The 18662-nt window shown below is 67.2% G+C and overlaps 4 protein-coding genes across 9 annotated transcripts in view; 2 read left to right on the top strand and 2 right to left on the bottom strand.

Moving 5' to 3' along the window:
• KLC4 (kinesin light chain 4) overlaps nt 1–1192 on the bottom strand; it is a 28881-nt gene extending 27689 nt beyond the window's left edge. For 2 of the 4 annotated variants that reach the window (XM_064164682.1, XM_064164684.1), the window contains exon 1: nt 1050–1192. The gene's annotated coding sequence lies outside the window, so the exon portion shown is untranslated. The remainder of the gene's footprint in view (nt 1–1049) is intronic. The other 2 variants (XM_064164681.1, XM_064164680.1) reach the window with 2 other exon arrangements.
• Nucleotides 1193–1540: 348 nt separating this feature from the next.
• On the top strand, nt 1541–3207 carry MRPL2 (mitochondrial ribosomal protein L2). Its single transcript, XM_064164679.1, has 6 exons — nt 1541–1814; nt 1905–2046; nt 2133–2248; nt 2361–2471; nt 2800–2873; nt 2963–3207. The coding sequence occupies exons 1-6, from the start codon at nt 1574–1576 to the stop codon at nt 3173–3175; spliced, it is 897 nt and encodes a 298-aa protein (XP_064020749.1). The 5' UTR covers nt 1541–1573; the 3' UTR covers nt 3176–3207.
• Nucleotides 3208–3873: 666 nt separating this feature from the next.
• Nucleotides 3874–17830, top strand: LOC135186707 (cullin-9-like). Of its 2 annotated transcripts, XM_064164676.1 has the most exons (30): nt 3874–3987; nt 4707–5309; nt 5889–6043; nt 6372–6806; nt 6903–7020; nt 7421–7611; nt 8038–8440; nt 8643–8838; nt 9110–9317; nt 9564–9757; nt 9866–10077; nt 10208–10439; nt 10792–10897; nt 11166–11408; nt 11567–11657; nt 11757–11928; nt 12123–12228; nt 12580–12675; nt 12759–12934; nt 13377–13510; nt 13590–13766; nt 14035–14150; nt 14578–14760; nt 15036–15193; nt 15477–15687; nt 15787–15952; nt 16099–16244; nt 16409–16526; nt 16951–17153; nt 17250–17830. In XM_064164676.1, the coding sequence occupies exons 2-30, from the start codon at nt 4718–4720 to the stop codon at nt 17532–17534; spliced, it is 5823 nt and encodes a 1940-aa protein (XP_064020746.1). In that variant the 5' UTR covers nt 3874–3987; nt 4707–4717; the 3' UTR covers nt 17535–17830. The 2 variants fall into 2 exon arrangements, with proteins under 2 accessions (XP_064020746.1, XP_064020745.1); XM_064164675.1 differs by lacking the exons at nt 15477–15687; nt 15787–15952; nt 16099–16244; ... (1 more) ...; nt 16951–17153; nt 17250–17830 and having other exon boundaries at nt 3906–3987; nt 11181–11408; nt 15036–15461.
• LOC135186708 (phosphofurin acidic cluster sorting protein 2-like) overlaps nt 17751–18662 on the bottom strand; it is a 74311-nt gene continuing 73399 nt past the window's right edge. For both annotated transcript variants that reach the window (XM_064164677.1, XM_064164678.1), the window contains one exon: nt 17751–18584. In XM_064164677.1, the coding sequence (XP_064020747.1) occupies nt 18469–18584 (116 nt within the window). In that variant the 3' untranslated portion in view covers nt 17751–18468. The remainder of the gene's footprint in view (nt 18585–18662) is intronic.

Below are 18662 nucleotides of genomic sequence, written 5' to 3'. Positions count from 1 at the left end.
CCCTGCTGCATGCCATCCCCAACCCACCTATTCCACCCAAGTCAGCGCTTCAGTGGGATTGCCGTCCCAGGCTTCCCCAGAGGACTAAGGGTCCCAGGAGGGAACCCCAGCCATTTTGACACACAGACTCTCTCTTGCCTCATCTCACAACACACTCTTCTTCCCTAAAGCTGTTCTCCCCTTCCTCGTTCTGGAGGGCATACTGGGCGGGCTATGGGCGTACACACAGCTACAACACCATTAAGTAAAGGTAAATAAAAAAGCAATCACACGAGTTGTCTAGCAGGAGAGCAAACACGTACTATTTTCCTTAGGCTGAAAGCCATTCCTGGCAGTGAAGACACAGCCTAATTATAGAGCACTGAATCCCCCAGTCTGTGCCCACAGCACCCGGGACACAGCCATGACTAGGACTTCAGGCTGGCTCACCCCGCGGGGCTCCCGGTCTTTGCCTGCTGCCCCTGGCACAGGCAGCGAGGCAGCTGGCCCTGTCCGCAGGGAGGCCGAGAGCACAGCACCTCGGGGACCCGGTGCCGTCTAAAGAGGGCGGCAGCCGATGGTGACCGCCGAGCTAAGCAGCTCGCTCTAGCGCCGGCTCTGGGGGCTGGGTCCAGCAGGCCGAAGGGCACACCCCGGCGGCTCCAAAGTCCGCAGTACCGCCGCCCTTACCGCCGATCTCGCCTGCAGCATTACTGCAGACCGCCGGCTCTGGGCACGGCGCGCCTAGGGCGGGCGCTGCTACCCGCACCCGCTCCCCAGGCCACCAGGGCGCGGGGGACTGCACCGTGGGGGCCCCGCTCCTCTCCCGCCGCCTCCGGGAGGCCGCGTCGCCCCTGCCCGCCGGGGCCACCGCATCTCTCCTCTCGCTATCCGCCAAGCCGAGGCCACGTACCCCGCGGTCGTGCGGGGCTGCCCGCACCGATGAGGACGGCCACCCTCCCACCCACGGGCCTCCGCTGAGGCGGCGATCGGACAGCCGATCGGTCGGCGGCCCGACAGGAGTCCCAAAGGCAAGGAGATCGGCCGAGAACCGCACCCCAGAACCCTACCCGGCAAACCGTGTCCGCCCAAGCCGCTCGAGGCGAGGTCTCGATGGCCACCGCGTCGCAATCGCTGCCGCCGTCCCCGTCCCCGTCGCGGTGCGAGGGTGGGGCGGGGCGAGAGCCAGTCCGGCCCCGCCCCGCAGCGGCGCCGCCCCTGACGCCCGCGCGGCCCGGCCCGCCCCGCGCCGCTTCCGGCGCAGCCCCCGCCCGGCACCGCAGCCCCGCCCAGCACCGCAGCCCCGCCCAGCACCGCAGCCCCGCCCGGCACCGCAGCCCCGCCCAGCACCGCAGCCCCGCCCAGCACCGCAGCCCCCGCCCGGCACCGCAGCCCCGCCCAGCACCGCAGCCCCGCCCGGCACCGCAGCCCCGCCCGGCACCGCAGCCCCCGCCCAGCACCGCAGCCCCGCCCGGCGCCGCAGCCCCGCCCGGCACCGCAGCCCCGCCCGGCACCGCAGCCCCCGCCCAGCACCGCAGCCCCGCCCGGCGCCGCAGCCCCGCCCAGCGCCGCAGCCCCGCCCGGCGCCGCAGCCATGGCGGCCTCGCTGTGCCGCGCCTTCGGGGCGCTGCTGCTGTCCGCCCGGCTCCCTGCTTTGCCCCGCGTCCCAACACCCGTTCCCCTGCCCTGCCTACCCGGAGGAGCGCTGGCGGCTGCTCGCCGCGGGCTGAACGTCTCGGCGCCGCGCTGCACCACCGACCCCATGTGGAAGTGCCGCGTCAAGTACACGGTGCGGCCCGTGGGCATGAAAAAGACAGGCGGCCGCGATCACACAGGTGGGCGGACGAGTGTCCGGGGACGGGCAGAGCCCCGGGGCCGGTGTGGCTTGGACGAACCCGCATAGCAGCTGTCCCTTTGTCCCGTAGGACGCATCCGTGTGCGGGGGATCGGCGGGGGACACAAACGGAGGTACCGCATGATCGACTTCCATCGGCTGCGCTACGAGAAGGGGGCCCCGCCAGAGCCCTTCACTGAGAAGGTCATCAACGTCCGATACGACCCTTGCAGGCGAGTGCAGGGTACGGGCTCTGTCTCAGCTCCTGGAGGTTGTGTCTCATTCTGAGCCACCCACCCGCTGTGGGCTCTCCGTGCAGGTCGGCTGACATCGCCCTGGTGGCCGGCGGCAATCGGAAGCGCTGGATCATTGCCACGGAGAACATGCAGCCAGGGGACATCATCAAGAACTCCTCTCACATTGGCAGGATGGCAGGTGCACGACAGGCCAGGGGCAGATGTTGCCAGCATGGCTAGGGTGGCCGTGCTGGCACAGCCAGGGACTCATTGCCTGCTCCTTGCCCAACTCATCAGCTTCTGTCTTCCAGTGTCAGCCAACGAAGGGGATGCCTACCCACTAGGTGCCCTCCCCGTGGGCACGCTGATCTGCAACCTGGAAAGCCACCCGGGGAAGGGGGCACAGTACATCCGGGCAGCTGGTGTGTCTCTGGGCAGTCCACTCACCGTCTGTAGCTGGGTTGGGCTTAGCACAGGTAGAAAGGAGGGCAGGAGGACAGTGCTCTGGAAGTTGCTGTCCTTTCTTCCCTGACTGGGGTGTAAGGCAGCCCGCCAAAGAGGCAGAGGCAGCTCTGCCTCCATGACTTACTAGTGACGCCTTGAGGTCTTCTCTTCAGGAGGGAGTGCTGCCTGAAGGGCAATGGCAGGGTGTTTGGGGAGTTCCTAGTGTGGGGACTGTGCTCACCAGAGGGTGAGATACACTGTACTGCTGCTTGAGGTAGCTGTCTTCTCTCCCCTTGCCTGCTGCAGGCACCTGTGGAGTGCTGCTGAGGAAAGTGAACGGGACGGCCATCGTGCAGCTGCCATCAAAGAGGCACATGCAGGTAGAGAAGCCATGCTGTCCCTGAACCGACTGCCTGGGCACACAGCTGTGTGTGCTCAGGGAGGCCAGCAGCTCTTACCTGTCCACTAGGTGCTGGAGACCTGTGTGGCCACGGTGGGTCGTGTCTCCAACGTTGACCACAACAAGCGGGTGATCGGGAAGGCAGGCCGAAACCGCTGGCTGGGCAAGCGCCCGCACACCGGCTTGTGGCATCGCAAAGGTGGCTGGGCCGGGCGCAAGATCAAGCCTCTCCCACCCATGAAGAGCTATGTCAACCTGCCACGGGTTGCAGTACAGGAGTGATGCCAGGGACTAATAAATCATTCTTCATGCTACTGCTGTTCTGTTGCTGCTGTCTTTTCTGCATGAGGTCTTGGGTACTGCTTCCCCCGTGAGATGCATTTGACTGTGTTCAGCTTCTGGCAGGAGTTGGGCAACCAGGAGCGGTGAGTGCGGGCCTGTGGTCTGCCTAGGCTTGAAGTTGAGGTGGGTGGGGTCAAACAGGGCTCTGCCTAATGATGCCAAGCCTGACTGTGGGTCAGCTGGGTTCTTCCAGCACTTTCAGGTTCTAGAGAGGTGAAGGCAGGTGGAGAGCCGTGCAGTTGAGGCAAGAAGGTACCTGCTAGTGAGGGTGACCTGCTGTACAGACGAGGAGCACTGACCCCGGGAGTTCCCAGCCCCAGTAGGGCGCTTGCTGTTCCCCAACTCTTGCCAATGCTAAGGACTTGCCGCTGCCTGGTGTCCTTCCCGTCCTCCTCTGTCCTACTCCACTCCTACCCAAGTGCTGTCCTGCGACGCCTCGGTGCCACACATAACTCAGTCTGTATCCCGGTGCCTAAGTGTCTCCGCTGCACGCTGCCCGGAGGCGCGGTACGGCGGCGGCGCAGCGGCTGCGGGCGAAGCTTGGCCCCGCGCGGCTGCCGTCCTCCCTCGCCCCCGCCCAGCAGCGCCCCGGAAGTGACGCAGAGCGATGCCGGAGGTTGTGCGGCCCGGCCCGGCCCCGCCGGGAGTGGCTCTGTCCGGGCCTGGGGTGCCCTGCGAGGGCCTCCAGCCTGGGGTGGTCCCGGGCCTCTTTTTGAGCAGCCCTGCAGGAAGCCTCTGTACCGGACCGCGAGGTGAGGGCGCCTGGCTCGCCTGCGGCTCTGGGAGGGACTGCGGCAGCCAGGCCAGGCCGGGCATTTACGTGCTCCTCTCGGCGCACTTGAGGCTCTGCCTTGGTCCGTGCGTAGAAGGAGCTTCATTGCTGCTGCCAGCGGGACGTGTCCGCACAGGCCCTCCCCCCAGTAACTGCTCTGCCCTTCCACCTGCCTTCGTAGTGCCTGTCCGTGCACCAGGGGGGTCGGAGCACATGAGACCGCTCCTGGAATGTGTTTGCAGTCCCAGCTGGGTGATGCTCAGCGGAGCCCTCCGGCGCAGAGCTGACGCTGGTGCAGGGGGCCACTGTGCATATTGTCTGCCTTAGAGAGCTCTGCCAGCACCCGCCCGGGTTATACAGATGAGCTTCCCGAGAAAACCTGCCTTTCGTGGGCGCTGCTGTTTCTGTTCCTGCCATGACCACAGCCCGTTTAGCAGAATCGCTGTGTCCTGCTCTGTTATCTGCCTGCCACACGTGCGGTGTCTTCTGAGGGAGGAGTGAGTTGAACCTCATCCTTTAGGCGTTTTCCTGTGTTAGGGGCTTAAAAGCACTGACCTTTAGTACAGCCAGTACAGCAGCACATTTCGTTACACTGCCTTGACACAAGCCCTGCTTCCCCACAGGACAGTAGATTCCTAGCCATAGCAAAGCTTGTGCCTCAGCCAGCTCCTCCGAGCTCCTGATTCCTTCTGTCTGCAGGCTCCTCTGTCATGGTGAACGAGAGGCACAATGGCAACCTGCTTGTGCAGCTGGGCCCCAGCCTGCAGGCCTGCCCGCAGGAGCTGCTGCGGCAGCGGCGGGGCCGCGACGGCCAGCCCGAGTACCTGATCCAGTGGAGCGTAGTCAGCTTGGAAGAGAGAGCAGCAGAAGGAAGCAGCACCTCCTCCACAGAGAGCAAGCCAGAGAAGATCTCGCTGTGGATGTCTGCAGAAGAGGTCTGTGCCAGCTGCCCGGCGTTGCTGGGCAAGAGGAAGCTGGCAGGGCAGTGGGTGGAGGAGGCGGCGGCCTGCCCGCTGGCTGCAGATGTGCCGGGGGACCAGGAGTGGCTGCTGGAGATGAAGGCTGATGTCAGGAGCCTGGTGCGGCGAGCTGGCCGGCAGATGGCCGAGACCGGCGCCCCCGAGGCCTCCATCCTCAACACCGTCCACGTGCTGAGCGCCTACGCCAGCATCGGCTCGCTGGCAGAGGCCTTCAGGGAGGCAGGGGCCCTTGACCTGCTGATGAAGATGCTGTGCCACCAGGAGAAGGAGATCCGCCACAGTGCCGGCAAGATGCTGAGGGCCCTGGCTTCACACGATGCAGGTGGGAGCTGCTGCTGCTCAGTGCCACGAAGATGCTGCTGGGCAGCTGGGGGTGCCAGGCTTGTAGGTGTGGGGTGCCTAGGAAGCAGCGTGTCTGGAGGCTTGCTGGCAAAAGGGGAAGAGTCAGCCTGGAGCTTCCAAGTGGCTTCTGGGTTGTAGTTGTCTGGGGTGCTGTAGCACCCTGATGGGTTCCTGAGCTGGGATGCAAGGATTAGGAGTGCTAAGGGCCATTAGGGGTGAGTGTCTCCTCCAGCAAGGCCCTGCACCTCTCCTGCCCCACCCCTGGAGCCCAGCCTGGCCATCTGAGGTCCCTCAGGCTGAGAGATGCAGCCGGTTCAGGGGCAGACTCCACTTTTTTCTTCTCTGGAACCTTGTTCTGGAGTCAGTTCTCTGGGTTTGCTGCTGGGGGGGAATCTTACAGCTTCAGGGGTGGAAAAAGTGCAGCAGAGCAAACTGATAGGCAGAGGATGGTTCTGGGTGGCACTGAGCAGCAAAGCTACTCCTCACCTGCAGGTCTATCTCGCACAAGGAGGGTGGCATGAGGGTTGTCTTTCTGGGACCTGAAGAGTTTCTGTTGCAGGGAGCTGGGCCTATGTCCTGCTCTCCCTGAGCCAGCAGGAGGGCATTGAGCAGCACATGGACTTTGAGAGTCGCTACACCTTGCTGGAGCTGTTTGCGGAGACAACATCCTCTGAGGAGCACTGCATGTCCTTTGAGGGGATTCACCTTCCCCAGGTATCAGCTGGCCCTGCCAGCCTGCAGCTTCTAGAGTCAGGAGTGGGCTAAGCTGGTGTCCTTGTGTGGGGCAGGCGGGGGTCAGCAGCGGGCAGCTGAGCAGAACTGGGTGCTGGCACAGGATGCGGGGCCTGGCTTGAGTCTGGTGAAGAGGCACTCGGAGACCCTTGTCTCTGAGCATGGGGACGAGGGTGGGCTGAGAGATCTCTGCTGCTGCCTGCTGCTCCAGAGCTGTGCTGGGAGCCTGTGCGTGGATGTGCTGTGCGGGGCAGCGGTGAGGGCTGGAGTCGCTCTGCAGGCCAGAAGCTGAGCGCCCTGCTGGTTGCAGATCCCTGGGAAGCTGCTGTTCGTCCTGGTGAAGCGCTACCTGTGTGTGACGTCTCTCTTGGACGAGCTCGGCAGCGGCACGGAGCAGGGTGGGGAGCAGCAGCAGCAGGGTGGCGCCGTGGCCAGCCCGGTCCCGGAGGAGAGGAGCCGTCTGAAGCAGGAGTTCGAGCTCAACATGGCCATGGCCAGCCTCATCCTGGAGCTGGCGCATGCGGTGGGCCGGGAGCAGGGGCAGCGGCCAGAGCCGCCGCCGCGGCCTGTCGCCGCACACTGCATTTTCCAGCGCGGGGCCGCCACCGCCCCACCACGGACGCCCAGCGCCTGCAGGCCACGCTCGGCCCCCTCGAGCCGCAGCGGCTGTGCCGAGCACGTGCGGGCGCACACGGGCCACGAGGGCCCCTTCTGTCGGAGCCGCGAGGGCACGGCGCACGCGCAGGTAGCGTCCGTGGGGGGTGGCTGCCCGCAGGGCGTGGGCCGGTCCGGTCCCGGTGCAGGCTGCCCGGGCTGAGCGTCCGCCGGGCTCTCTGCTCAGGTGTACGGGCGCGGCCTGGGCTCCGCCTGCCGTGTTCACTGGCCCACGCTGGAGATGGTCTGCGCCGAGCGGCGGGAGGAGACGTCTGCTGTGCCGTGCGACCGCGGACCGGCAGCAGGTGAGCAGCCTGGCAGCTGGGCGTACATCTGTCCCCGGCCCTGCTGTGCCAGGCTGTGTGTGCTGCTGGCACTGGGCGTCCGGGTGCCGCGGCCCAGCCGGGGCAGGCGCAGCGGGAGCTGCTGGGGCAGCAGCGAGCTGGAGGTGCCCGTTTGGAGCAGCTGCTTTTTGCGTGGCGCATCCCAGAGGGGCCCAAGTGGAGGCGGCGATCGCCATCTCTGCGGCTTCTGGGGTCTCCTGCCAGCACGTTCCGCTCTCTTGCTGCCCTGCTGCCACCTGGCTGCCCCAGAGCAGGCTGTGGGACAGAGGGGACTCCTCTGGCCGCCTGGTGTGCAGCAGCTGTCCCTGGGCAGGTGGGGGAAGGGGCAGAGCGGTCAGTGCCCTTGCTCTGCTCCCCTCAGCTGCGCGGCCGTTGTCGTGCGAGGCCTCCGGGGGGCTGCAGTCCCTGCCTGCCGTGCGGGAGCAGCGCAGCAGGGCTGCAGAGGCGCTGAGCCGTGCGGAGTGGTGGGAGCTGCTCTTCTTTGTGAAGAAGCTGGAAGCAGAGGAGCAGAAGGAGCTCATCAGCCTCATCCAGCAGGAGCAGGGAGAGCAGGTGTGAGGGCCTGGCCCTAGAGGAGGGAGCTGATGGTCAGCGTGAGGCGTGCAGGGCCAGCCTGAAGGGGCAGAAATGGGACCGACATGGGTGAGGGAGGGATGGGGAAAGCCTGGGGAGCTGAGCACAGCTAAGGGTTGAGGAGGGGAAAGAGTCTTCCGTGACCCTGGAAGAGTGAGCGAGTCCAACGAGGTCTGGGCAGGTGATGCAAGCCCGTGGGGATATCGTGCTGGCTGTGGTGGTTGGTGATTGCAGGTGGGAGGTCCGGGCCGGTAGTGGTTGGGTTGGGTACAGTGATGGGAGGGTGGCACTGGGGAGTGGCCCTGGAGGCCTCTGGTGGTGCAGGCTTTGTGTTTGTTGTGGCAGCAGCTGTGCCAAGGGGTGTATGGCGAGTCCATGAGGGTTAACTTGCCCCCATCTGTCCAGCTGTTGGAGGTAGATGAAGAAGGTCTGCTCCAGCTGTCAGTCCCTGCAGAGCTGGCCCAGAAGGTGCTGCAGGAGGTGGAGAAGCGGTGCCAGGGCAGCACTCGGTGTGACCTGCGTGGCTCCCACATCTACACCAAATACTTGCTCGGTAGGGGAGCTGAGCAGGACGGTGCAGGGAGCACCGCGATGTCCTCCGAAGGCGCCGTCTCTGGGAGCCTTGTCCCTGAAGCCACAGTGGCCAAGGCAGCAGAGAACCTCTCTGCAGCAAAGGAGACCCTTTCTGCAGCCGCGGGGCCACCCCGAGCCCCTGCTGCAGCGGCCAAGTCGGATGCGCAGCTGTTCAGCGAGCTCCTGGAGAGGGAAGGGCTGCTCTTGCCAGAGGTGACCGAGGAGCGAAGCAGAGGTAATCAGCTGCCGGGTGCTGGGGCACGCGCAGGGTGGCAGAGGTGGCTCTGCAGCCTCGGTGGAGGCAGAGCGTGGGCAGGGCACGGGTGGGAAGGGGAAGGTGCCCCGAGGCTGCCTGGCTGTGGGTGCGTGGCAGCCCGGGAGATGCTGGAGGTGTCGCTGCTGCGCTGACACCTGTGCCTTTGCCTCCCTCCCGCCAGTGCTGGGCAGCTGCAAGGGCGTGAGCGAGAGGAGCTCGCTGGCCCAGGTGGCAGCCCTGGTGGACATGGTGCAGAGCAGGAGCTCGGAGGTAGGGCTGTGCTTAGATGGGCTGAAGGACATGCTGAAGTTGCTGGAGGAGGAGCCTGAGCAGCAAGCGGGCGAAGTGCAGGATGTGCTGGTGACCAGGAGCGTTGGGTGAGGCGTGGGGTGCTGCAGACCCTTGCTGGTGGCTGTGGAGGGCTGTGAGGGCAGGACTGGCGGTGAGCGTGGGAGGCGACGGTGGCTGCATGCTCGGGAAGGAGAGCGGTGGCTCTTGTGCCGCTTTGTCCCAGGCGGGCTCCTTGGCGGGGCTGTCCCGGCTGCGGTAGAGCTGCGGGCAAGGAGAAGGTGTGTGGCAGGGGCCTCGGTGGTGCCGCGCCGGTGGCAGTGCCGAGAGGCTGGTGCCAGGGCATCGTGTGTCGTGCAGGGGGAAGGTGGTGAAGGTGGCAGTGGAGCTGCTGAGCAGCGAGGAGGCAGAGAAGGCGCTGGTGGTGGTGACGCTGCGGCTGCTGGCCATGCTGCTGGCCAAGCACGACTGGCGGGTGGCGTTCGGCACGGAGGGCGGCGTGCGAGCCGTGCTGGCCTGCATGCGGCGGCACAGCTGCTCTGCCCTGGTGCAGCAGGCAGGCCTGGCGGTGAGTGTGGCAGGGGGGCGGCTGCAGCCGAGCGGGCAGGGCGCAGCCGGCCCAGCGTGGGGGCGATGCCTGCTGCCCTCCGGACCGCTGCTGCCCTCCTGACCGCTGCTGCCCTCCTGACCGCTGCTGCCCTCCTGACCGCTGCTGCCCTCTGGACCCCTGCTGCCCTCCGGACTGCTGCTGCCCTCCGGACTGCTGCTGCCCTCCGGACTGCTGCTGCCCTCCGGACTCTTGCTGCCCCGGCAGGCCCTGAAGGTGCTGGTTGGCGCCGAGGGCGGCAGCCCGGGAGGCGCTGGTGGGAAGCCCTCGTCCCTGAGCCACGGCGACGCGCAGATGATGAGGGAGATCTTTGCCAGCATCGGCTCTGCCTGCGGCGAGAGCTCGGCGAGCCTGCTGAGCGCCATCCCTGCTGCCATGAGCACCATGCAGAGGGTGCCAGGGTAGGGGCTGGGCGCCAACAGCAGCTGGAGGTGGGGGAGCCCTGTGTGGGGTGGGGGCAGGCTCGGTGCGCGGGCGAGGGCGGTGGCCCCACGGCTGTGTTCCTGCAGGGGCTCGTCTGGCGTCCAGAACGGGCTGCTGGTGGTGCAGATGCTGCTGGAGGAGCACCGGGGCCTGGCGGAGCAGCTGTGGGGCTGCGACCTGCCCGGGGTGCTGCAGAGCTGCTGGCGGGACGGGCAGGGCAGCGACTGCCCCGACGCGGCGCTGGCCCTCGGCGTGATGAACCGCCTGGCGGAGCGGCAGCTGCCCCCGGGCACGGCAGGTAGCGTGGCCACCGCCGTGCCGCCTGCCCTCGGGTGCAGCGCCTCTGCCTCCCGGCTGAGGGCGGAGCACGGCGCTGGCACCTGTCGAGCGAGTGCCTGGGCTGGCCCCACGTGTCCCTGTCGTGGCAGGCAGAGAGGCCCCTCTGGAGCTGGGGGAGCTGCAGCTGCTGCTGGGTGGCCTGGGGGACGGTGTCTGGTCGAAGGACGTGGTGGTGGCCCTGGAGCGGCAGCTGTGCGGTGCCGGCAGCGTCCCCTCCGGGCAGGTGTGGCAGCTGCTGCGGGAGCACAGAAGCTTCAGGCTGCTGCTGCGCAGCCTGGAGCTGCTGGGAGCAGAGAAGGCTGTGAGCCTGGGCGTCCTCAGGTGGGTGCAGAGGCATCCGAGGAGGCTCTGGGGCCTCCCCAGCATGGGCGTGAGAGCCGAGCCGGTGGTGCTGCTGGGGGGTGTGGTGCGCGCTGGTGGGTCCTGCTGGGGCTGTGCTTCAGCAGGGGCAGGGGCACCTCAGCAGCACTCGTGTAGGTGCTGTGTGGGGTGTCCTGGGGCCCAGGGCCGTGTGGGGACAGAGCAGCACATGCCTGGGTGCTGCTGAGGTGCTGCTGGGGGTGCCTGGGGAGCCAGGACTCCTAGTCCTGTGCGGGGTGCCAGTCTTTGGGGCGGGGCAGGGAGGCAGCATGCTCTGCGTGCCCTGGCCTGAGCGGGCTCCCCTGTCGCTCAGGATCCTGAACAAGCTGCTGGCCAGTTACCAGGAGGATGTGCTGCCGTGGCACGAGTGCGTGGAGCCCTGTTTGTCCTCCCTGAGTGCCCACAGCAGTGACCAGGAGGTGAGGGGGGCTGGGGACAGCCGGCAGGCAGCGGAGGCTCTGCTGGCTGTGCCGTGTGTCGCGCAGGCCTGGCGCTGGTGCCCGGGGTCCCTGTCCCATTGTGGGCAGGGCAGGGGAAGGTGGGGAGCAGCCGTCCCAGGCGTGTGCCTGCCCCAGTGGCAGGCGTGCCCGGTGCTGGTGGCTGCGCGGCTGCCGTGGTGCTGCCCTGGTGTCGGGGCAGAGGGGACGCAGCTGCAGCTCCCTGCTGCCGAGGCCTGGCCGCTCACAGCTGCCTGCTGGCCAGGTCCTGCAGGAGGTGGTTGGCTTCCTGCACGGCCTGGCCAGCGCCAGCAGGGACTGCGCGGTGGTGATGTGCAGTGCGGGCACCCACCTGGCCCTGAGCAAAGCCCTGGCCAAGCACAGCACGGTGCCGCCGCTGGCGCCGGCCCTGCTGGCCCTGCTGACCGACTGCGAGAAGCTCGCCAGGCTCTGCAGGAGGCTGAGCAGCAGCATCCTGGCCGGCTGCATGCAGGTGGGCCTGGGCGGGCTGCGCTGGGGCCGCGGCTCCTGGGGCCATCGTGCCGGTGCCGGCAGCCAGGGGCGGCCTCTGCTCCCTGCCTGCCGCAGCCCTGCGGTGCTGAGGGGAGGGGGCCCCGGAGCCCCGGGTAAGAGCCTGGCCCCGCCCCGTAGCTGGTCCTGGGGCAGATCGAGGAGCACCGCCGGAGCCAGCAGCCCATCAGCATCCCCTTCTTCGACGTGTTCCTGCGCAGCCTGTGCCGAGGTGAGTGCCGGGAGCAGGGAGCTGTGTGTCGGGCCCTGGAGCCCTGCGCCTGACGGGTGCTGGGCTGGCGGCTGGAGGCTTCCTGTGCTCTGCCCACAGGCTCCAGCGTGGAGGTGAAGGAGGAGAAGTGCTGGGAGAAGGTGGAGGTCTCCTCCAACCCTCACCGTGCCAGCAAGCTCACGGACAGGAACCCCAAGACGTACTGGGAGTCCAACGGCAGCACAGGCTCCCACTTCATCACTGTCCACATGCAGCGTGGGGTGGTGGTCAGGTGGGGCTGGGCCGGCAGGTCTGGGGGCTGAGAGCGCCGCTGGCAGTGCGGGGGGGAGAGGGCTCCGGGCACTCGAGTGAGCCCTGCCCCAGCAGGCTGTGCCCTGGGGGCTGCTGGGGGTGGTCAGCAGAGCGCGGGGCTGTAGCAGGACAGGAGTGGGGGCTGTGGGCAGCAGCACGTCTGCTGTGCTGCAGGGAGATGAGCATGCTGGTGGCCAGCGAGGACTCCAGCTACATGCCGGCGCGTGTGGTGGTGCTGGGAGGAGACAGCCCTGCCAGCGTCCGGACGGAGCTCAACTCGGTGAGTCTCGCAGGGCTCTCCAGCCCTGGGGCCCTGTGGGAGTGGTGGGATGGGCCCCGATGGCGCAGGGCCCTGGGAGGTGCCCCCAGGGGAGGTGGGATGGCAGCAGCTGTGCTACAGGAGCCTTCTGGCAGTTGGCATCGGGGAAGGGGCAGCCCTGCCAGCGCAGTCTGCAGCAGAGTGGTGTGCTGGGGCGGTGGAGCTGGGAGTGGGGTGCTGTGCGGGGGTGCCCCGTGGCTGTGTGGGCCGCTGTGGGCTGCAGAGGCTTTAAGAGGCCATGGCATGCCTGGGCACGGAGCAGGGTGGCTGGCACTTGCTGCCTGGTGCGCTGAGGGCTCTGTGTGCCTGCAGGTGACAGTTCTGCCCTCGGACAGCAGAGTGATCCTGCTGGAGAACGTGTCCCAGTTCTGGCCTGTCATCCAGATCCGAGTGAAGCGGTGCCAGCAGGTGGGAGCCGAGGCGGGGCCGGGGAGCTGGCACGTGGGGCACGAGGGCCGTGCCCGAGGAGCTGAGGGTTGCCTCTCCCGCAGGGCGGCATCGACACTCGTGTGCGTGGCATCGAGGTGCTGGGTCCCAAGCCCACTCTCTGGCCCATCTTCAGGGAGCAGCTGTGCCGGCGGACGTTCCTCTCCTGCACTGCTCTGGCACATGCCTGGTGCCAGGAGATCAGCCGAGACCGGGGGCAGCTGCTGCAGCTCTTTGGCAAGTGAGTTGTGTCCTGGCCGTGCCCTCCGAGTCCTCGGTGTCCCAGGGCATGGGGGGACAGTGCGGGCAGCCTGCGAGGGGACTGCAGGGTCAGGAGAGGAGCAGCCAGGTGTGCCCCTGGGCAGGGAGGGCTCTGGCGCCTCCCTGGCCACCAGAAGTCCCAGAGAGCCAGGGCCACCGCGGAGTCCCCCAGGTTTAATCTGGGCACGTGGGCACAGCTAACCCACCAGAGGTGCCCCACAGGGGCTGGCGTGTGCTGACCGGGCACAGGTGAGTGGGGCACAGTTAGAGTCTCGGGGCCACAGGCGTGAGTGGGGCTGCAGAGCCGTGGTAGCTGGCAGGGGCGGGGCAGGGAGCGCCGCCCGGCTCCGCTTCGCTGGGTCGGGCTCCGGGGCGGGCAGCAGATGCCTGTGGCCCCGTTGGCTGCCCGCTGGCTGTCGCAGGCTGAACCGAGTGCTGCAGCACGAGCAGAGCTTCGCCGAGCGCTTCCTTCCTGAGGATGAGGTGGCCCAGGCCTTGGGCAGGACGTGCTGGGAGGCCCTGGTGAAGCCCTTGGTGCAGAGCATCACCAGCCCAGGTACCCTGCGCTCTCCGGGGCCCGTCCGCGCCGTGGGCCAGGCAGAGGCTCCGTGCTCTGAGCCTGTCTGGCCTCGCAGACCCCAGCGGCAGCAGCCCCCTGGCCTGGCTGCTGACTGAGTACCTGGAGAGCGTGGAGTGGCCTGGCCCTGCCAGCAGCCGCGGTGCCGCCTTCGGGTGCCGCGTGCGGCGCCTGACCCAGCTCCTGGTGCACGTGGACCCGGACGGCCCGGACCCGGGGGAGGCCAGAGCAGCTGGTGAGTGAGGGGCTGCTTCCCCCTGGGGCTGCAGGGCAGGGGGCCCGAGTGCCAGGCTGCAGCTGTGGGCACCTGCTGGGAGCTGTGGGGATGGCTCTGCGGCACAGGAGGCTCCTGAGCCCTGCGGGGAGGCCTCGTGGCCGTTCTGCCACCGTGGCCAAGCTCCCCTGGCATCTCGTCTGCTGCCTAGCGAGAGGGGGAGGCTGCTGCTGGGCAGTGTGTGTGGGCTGCCCCCAGCCCTGCTGAGCCCAGGTTTGTCTCTTGTCAGGTGGGAAGGAGGGCAAGGACAAGGAGGTGCCTGCCAGCACTGCCAGGGCAGCGGTGGAGAAGTCAGGCAGCCTGTGGGGCATCTCACAGTGTTGGCATGGGGTGGTGCAGCAGCAGGTAGAGCTTGGGGAGCTGGGCAGGGAGGCTGTGTGGGACCCCACGCTGGGTGGGCATAGTTGGGAGTGGCGAGCGGGGCCTGGCAGTGCCCTGGGAGTGTGGGGAGGGCACGAGGCTGTATCTGGCCTCTGTGGGGACAGCCCTGCTGTGCTCACCACCCTGGCAGTGCTCTGGCGTCGGCATGGTGCTACAGCCATGTTGCTGCAGGCCCGGAGCCAGGTGCGGTGTTGGGCTCCTGCCTTCCTGCCAGGCAGCTGCTGTGCCCTGTCCAGCCCTTGGGTCTCCACTCCCAGCCCGTCGTGAGCTCCTTAGCCCGGGGCAGCACTGGAGCCAGGCCGTTGGCTTTGGCAGGGTGAGGCAGGGGCTGTGGAGGGGCCACAGGCAGGCCCTGCCGTGGAGCTCAGCCCTCGTGTGCCGTGTCCCGCAGGTGCAGCGGTTCCTGGAGCTGGCAGGGCAGGCGCCAGACCTGGTGGAGCGCTACTGCCAGCTGTACCAGCGCCTGCGCCGAGCCACGGAGGAGCTCTTCGGGCAGCAGGCCTCCTTCCTGCTGGCCCTGGGCCAGGGCTTCGCGGGGGCTTTGGTGCAGCTGCCCTTCCTCGCTGCCCTGCACGTGAGTCGAGGGAGCGTGGCACCGGTGCAGGCTGGGGAAGGTGTCGTGGCCAAGGGCCCGCGGGTGAGCTGCAGGCTCCCCGCACCGAGCCCTGCCCCGCGGCGGTGCCCAGCTGGGGCCACAGGGCGCTTGGCACGGCACGGCCCCAGCCGCGGTGTGCTGCTGCTGTGGGCCGGTGCCCGAGCCCCGAGGGGCTTCCAGCTGCTTCCCTCGGGGATGCTGCCCCCGGCCAGCCCCGGTGCGGCCCTGCTGCAGCCAGCCGTGTGCCCCTGCAGGTCAGCGAGCAGTTTGCCCGCTACCTGGATGGGCTCGTCCAGGAGCTCTGCGGGGCTGCAGGCAGCCTGGGGCCACCACAGCGACTGCAGCAGATCCTGGAGCCCTTCGTCGCCATCGGCGGCCTGGAGCTTGCCCACACCTTCGAGCACTTCTACCGGTGAGGGACTCTGTGTCCACGGGCCCGAGGAGCTTGGGCTGGCCTGAGCCCACCTGCTGTGGCAGCAGTGCTCCCACTGGGCCTCTCCCAGCTGTGGCGTGTGGAGGGAAAGGCTGCCAGGGCCCCTGGGCGCTGCCAGGGAGCAGGGGCACAGTCTGCTGGTGATGGGAGGGGAGATGGCTGCGGCTGGGCCCTCGGGATGCGCCAGGGCCGGGGGCAGCTCTGCCTGCCGGCGAGGGGCTGGTGGCTCAGCAGCCCCTGACGCGCGGCGGGACTGTGGCAGGCACTACCTGGAGGACAGGCTGCTGGCGCAAGGAGCATCCTGGCTGGAAGGAGCCATCGTGGAGCAGCTTGGGCTGTGCTTCCCCAGCCGCTTCCCCCAGCAGATGCTGAGCAACTTGGCCCAGTCGGAGGAGCTCCAGCAGCAGTTTCGCCTCTTCCGGCTGCAGGAGCAGGACAAGCAGCTGCTGGAGCTGGCCCCGAGCCTGGATGGGGTGAGCATGCCGGTGGGGCAGGGAGGCTGGGGGCCACTCCTCTGCCCCGCAGCAGTGCTGGGGGCCCAGCTTGAGGCACCCTTGTGTCTGTGTGCCCAGGCAGCGGGGACAGGCTCGGTGGCAGACGTGCCAGAGGTGAAGGTGCTGACCTTGTCCCCGCGCTGCTGGCCTGTGTCCCCGCTCTGCCACATGGACGAGCCTGGCAGGTTCTTCTCGGCAGCGCTGAGCTCCCCCCTGGACGAGTTTGCCACCTTCTGCAGGCACAGTGAGTCTGGTGGCCGTGGGGGGGGGTGTGTCTGGCGTGGGGCAGGCCCTCCCCGGCAGCTGAGCGAGAAGGGGCAGAGTGCCAGGTGCGCTGGGGGTGCCCGGCCAGGCTGCCCACAGCCCTGGCACCGAGGCTGTCTCTGGCAGGCCAGGCCTGGCTGGGCTGGGAGTGCACCAAGCCCCGGCGGCTGCAGTGGACGTGGCTGGGCCACGCTGAAGTGCAATTTGGAGACTGCATCCTCCATGTGTCCACGCTGCAGATGTACATCCTGCTGTGCTTCAACAGTGCCCAGGTGAGAGCTGGGGCACGGTGTGGGGAGGGGGGCAGCCAGTGCTGGAGTGCAGCAGGGCCATGGGGTCCCTCCTGGCAGCGTCTGGGGCACGAGATCCTTGTCTGGCTGGGCCTGTGGCTGGTGGGTCTTGGCTGCCCATTCCCTTCCCGCACCACCTCTGGCAGGAGGTGGCTGTGGAGACCCTGCTGCAGGCCACAGGGCTCCCTGCTGACCTGGTGCACCATGCCCTGGCACCACTGACCCACAGTGATGGCATCCTGGTGGGGAGCTGCACGCCAGGAGGTGAGCGTTGGGCTGGGGCAGCTCTGGGGAGGTGCTGGGCTGAGCCCTGAGTGGGCGCTGGGGCCAGGAGCTTGTAGGAGAAGTGAGTGGGCTGGGGTGGGTCTGTCCATGGGTGGTCAGGGTGCAGATGTGTGGGGAAAGTTGAGGCCTGAGGCCATCTGTTGGTGTGAGGGTGGCAGAGGGGCTTGGGGTCATGCATAGGCTGTGGTGGGTGAGTGTGGCAGGGTTAGGTCTGGGCTGTGTGCGTGGGCTTGAGGACTGGGGCCAGGGTTGTGTGTGGCTGTTGCCTGGGGCTACAGGGATGGGGCTGCCGCCTGTGAAGGCAGCAGTTGGGAGGCCCAGGATTGGGTCTGAGAGCCACAAGAGTCCTGGGGCTCCTTCAGGGCCCAGCTCAGGGCTTGGCTGACCCTGTGCTGGGTGCTAGCTCCAGGTGTGCTGCGGCTGAAGCCGGAGGCTCTGGCCCATGCCTCTGGCCCCCACCTGAGGCTGCTGCCCCAGCAGAGGTACCTACAGTCAGAGAGGGCTGATACCAGTGTCCTGGAAAGGAAGAGGAACGTCCTCTGCTGCCTCATCACCCGCATCCTCAAGGTGGAGAAGCAGCTCCACATTGACAACCTGGTGTTCAGGGTACGGAGGGCTTGAGGGGCAGAGAGAGGCTGGCAGCGAGGGGCTGCCCGAGTGCTCTGCACCGCCCTGCAACGTGGTGCTCCTTGGCTGCTGCAGGTGACCGATGCCTGTCGGAAGGGGGAGCTGGGGCCAGGGCTGCAGTTCCTGAGCTTCTGCTGCCACAGTGTGGATGTGCTGTCCTGTATCCTGCACCTGCTGCACCAGGGTTACATCCGGCGCCAGGAGGAGAAGCCTCACGTCCTGGAGTACATCTCTGCTGAGCCTACAACACCCCCAACTTCCCAGGTCCAGCCTCAGCTTGCCTTCCAGACGGTAGAGATAAAGACAGCAGCAAGCCTGGCCTGTGCTGAAAGGAGAGAGACTTTTTCCACCTTCAGGTAGATCAGGCCCTGGCTGGGCTAGGAGGACACAGGCTGAGTCCTCTCCAGTCTGTCTCTTCTGAGTGCTTGTGGCTGTTGGGTTAAACGAGTCCCCATTTGTGCCTGCTGCAGAGATGAGCTGGCCCCTGGCTAAGAGATTGCCTGGCCGGAGGCCGGCCGTGGTTTGCCCGGGGCCGTGCCCTGGGGCAGGGCTGGACAGACAGACTGCAGCCAGGTCTGAGCTCTACTGGTACCAGCATTAATTTATTAAAATTAAGCCTGAAAAGTAACCGTACAATAAAGTTAAAAAAAATAGAATCTTGTAAAAAAAAAACCAACAGAAAACAACAAACCCCCCAGGTGCCCCCCAGGGCACACCTCCACCTGGCAGCGCCGGGGGTAGGGCTCTTCGGGGAGAGGAGGGGGGCTGGCCCAAGCAGAGCTATGCCAGCCTCAGCAGCAGCGCTGCGGCAAGGACTAGAAAAGCTGCCAAGGCTCAGCCGGGCAGGACAGGGCCAGGCACAGCAGCAGGAGGCTGGCAGTGGAGCTGGCGTGGGGTGGCACAGAACTGGTGGGCCCTGCACAACACCTGCCTCCCCCCACAAGGAATCCTGTTGGCTCCAGCGCTGGGGAACCTGCCCGGGCCCAGCCCAGCTGGGGCCACCCTGCTGGCTGGGGAGCTGGCCTGGTAGCCCAGAGCTGGTGCCAACCCTTGTCCCAGGCTGCTGTTGGGGGTCAGGGGAGGCAAATGGCATGGTACCCTGGCTGATGCTGGAGGGTGCACGGACCCAGTCTCACTGGCCTCACCTTCACGGGTCTTGGCCCACAGGGAGCAGTGCAGGTGATACCTCCCTCTGCAGAGCAGGCATGGGCTGGGCCGCAGAAGAGAGGGGATGAGCAAGTCCTTCTCCACCTCCCCACCTCCTCCTGCAACGCTCTGCAGCTGCTCCTGCATCTCACACACTCTTGGAGTAGCCAAAGATGCCCACGGGGAGGTACTTGACATGCGTTGGCCACTGTGCTGCCAGCTGGAAAAACTTCACATCGTTCCACTCCACCCCATCTATGGAGACTGAGAGGAGAGGGCACAGTGAAGTGCAGCCCTGACACAGGCAGCCTGTGCTCTGCCCGCCCCGTGTGGCCCGGGCCT

Source organism: Pogoniulus pusillus, chromosome 25 (assembly GCF_015220805.1).
Source record: "Pogoniulus pusillus isolate bPogPus1 chromosome 25, bPogPus1.pri, whole genome shotgun sequence".
In the NCBI taxonomy this organism is placed as follows: Eukaryota; Metazoa; Chordata; class Aves; order Piciformes; family Lybiidae; genus Pogoniulus; species Pogoniulus pusillus.
This window is presented reverse-complemented; position numbering and strand designations above follow the sequence as displayed.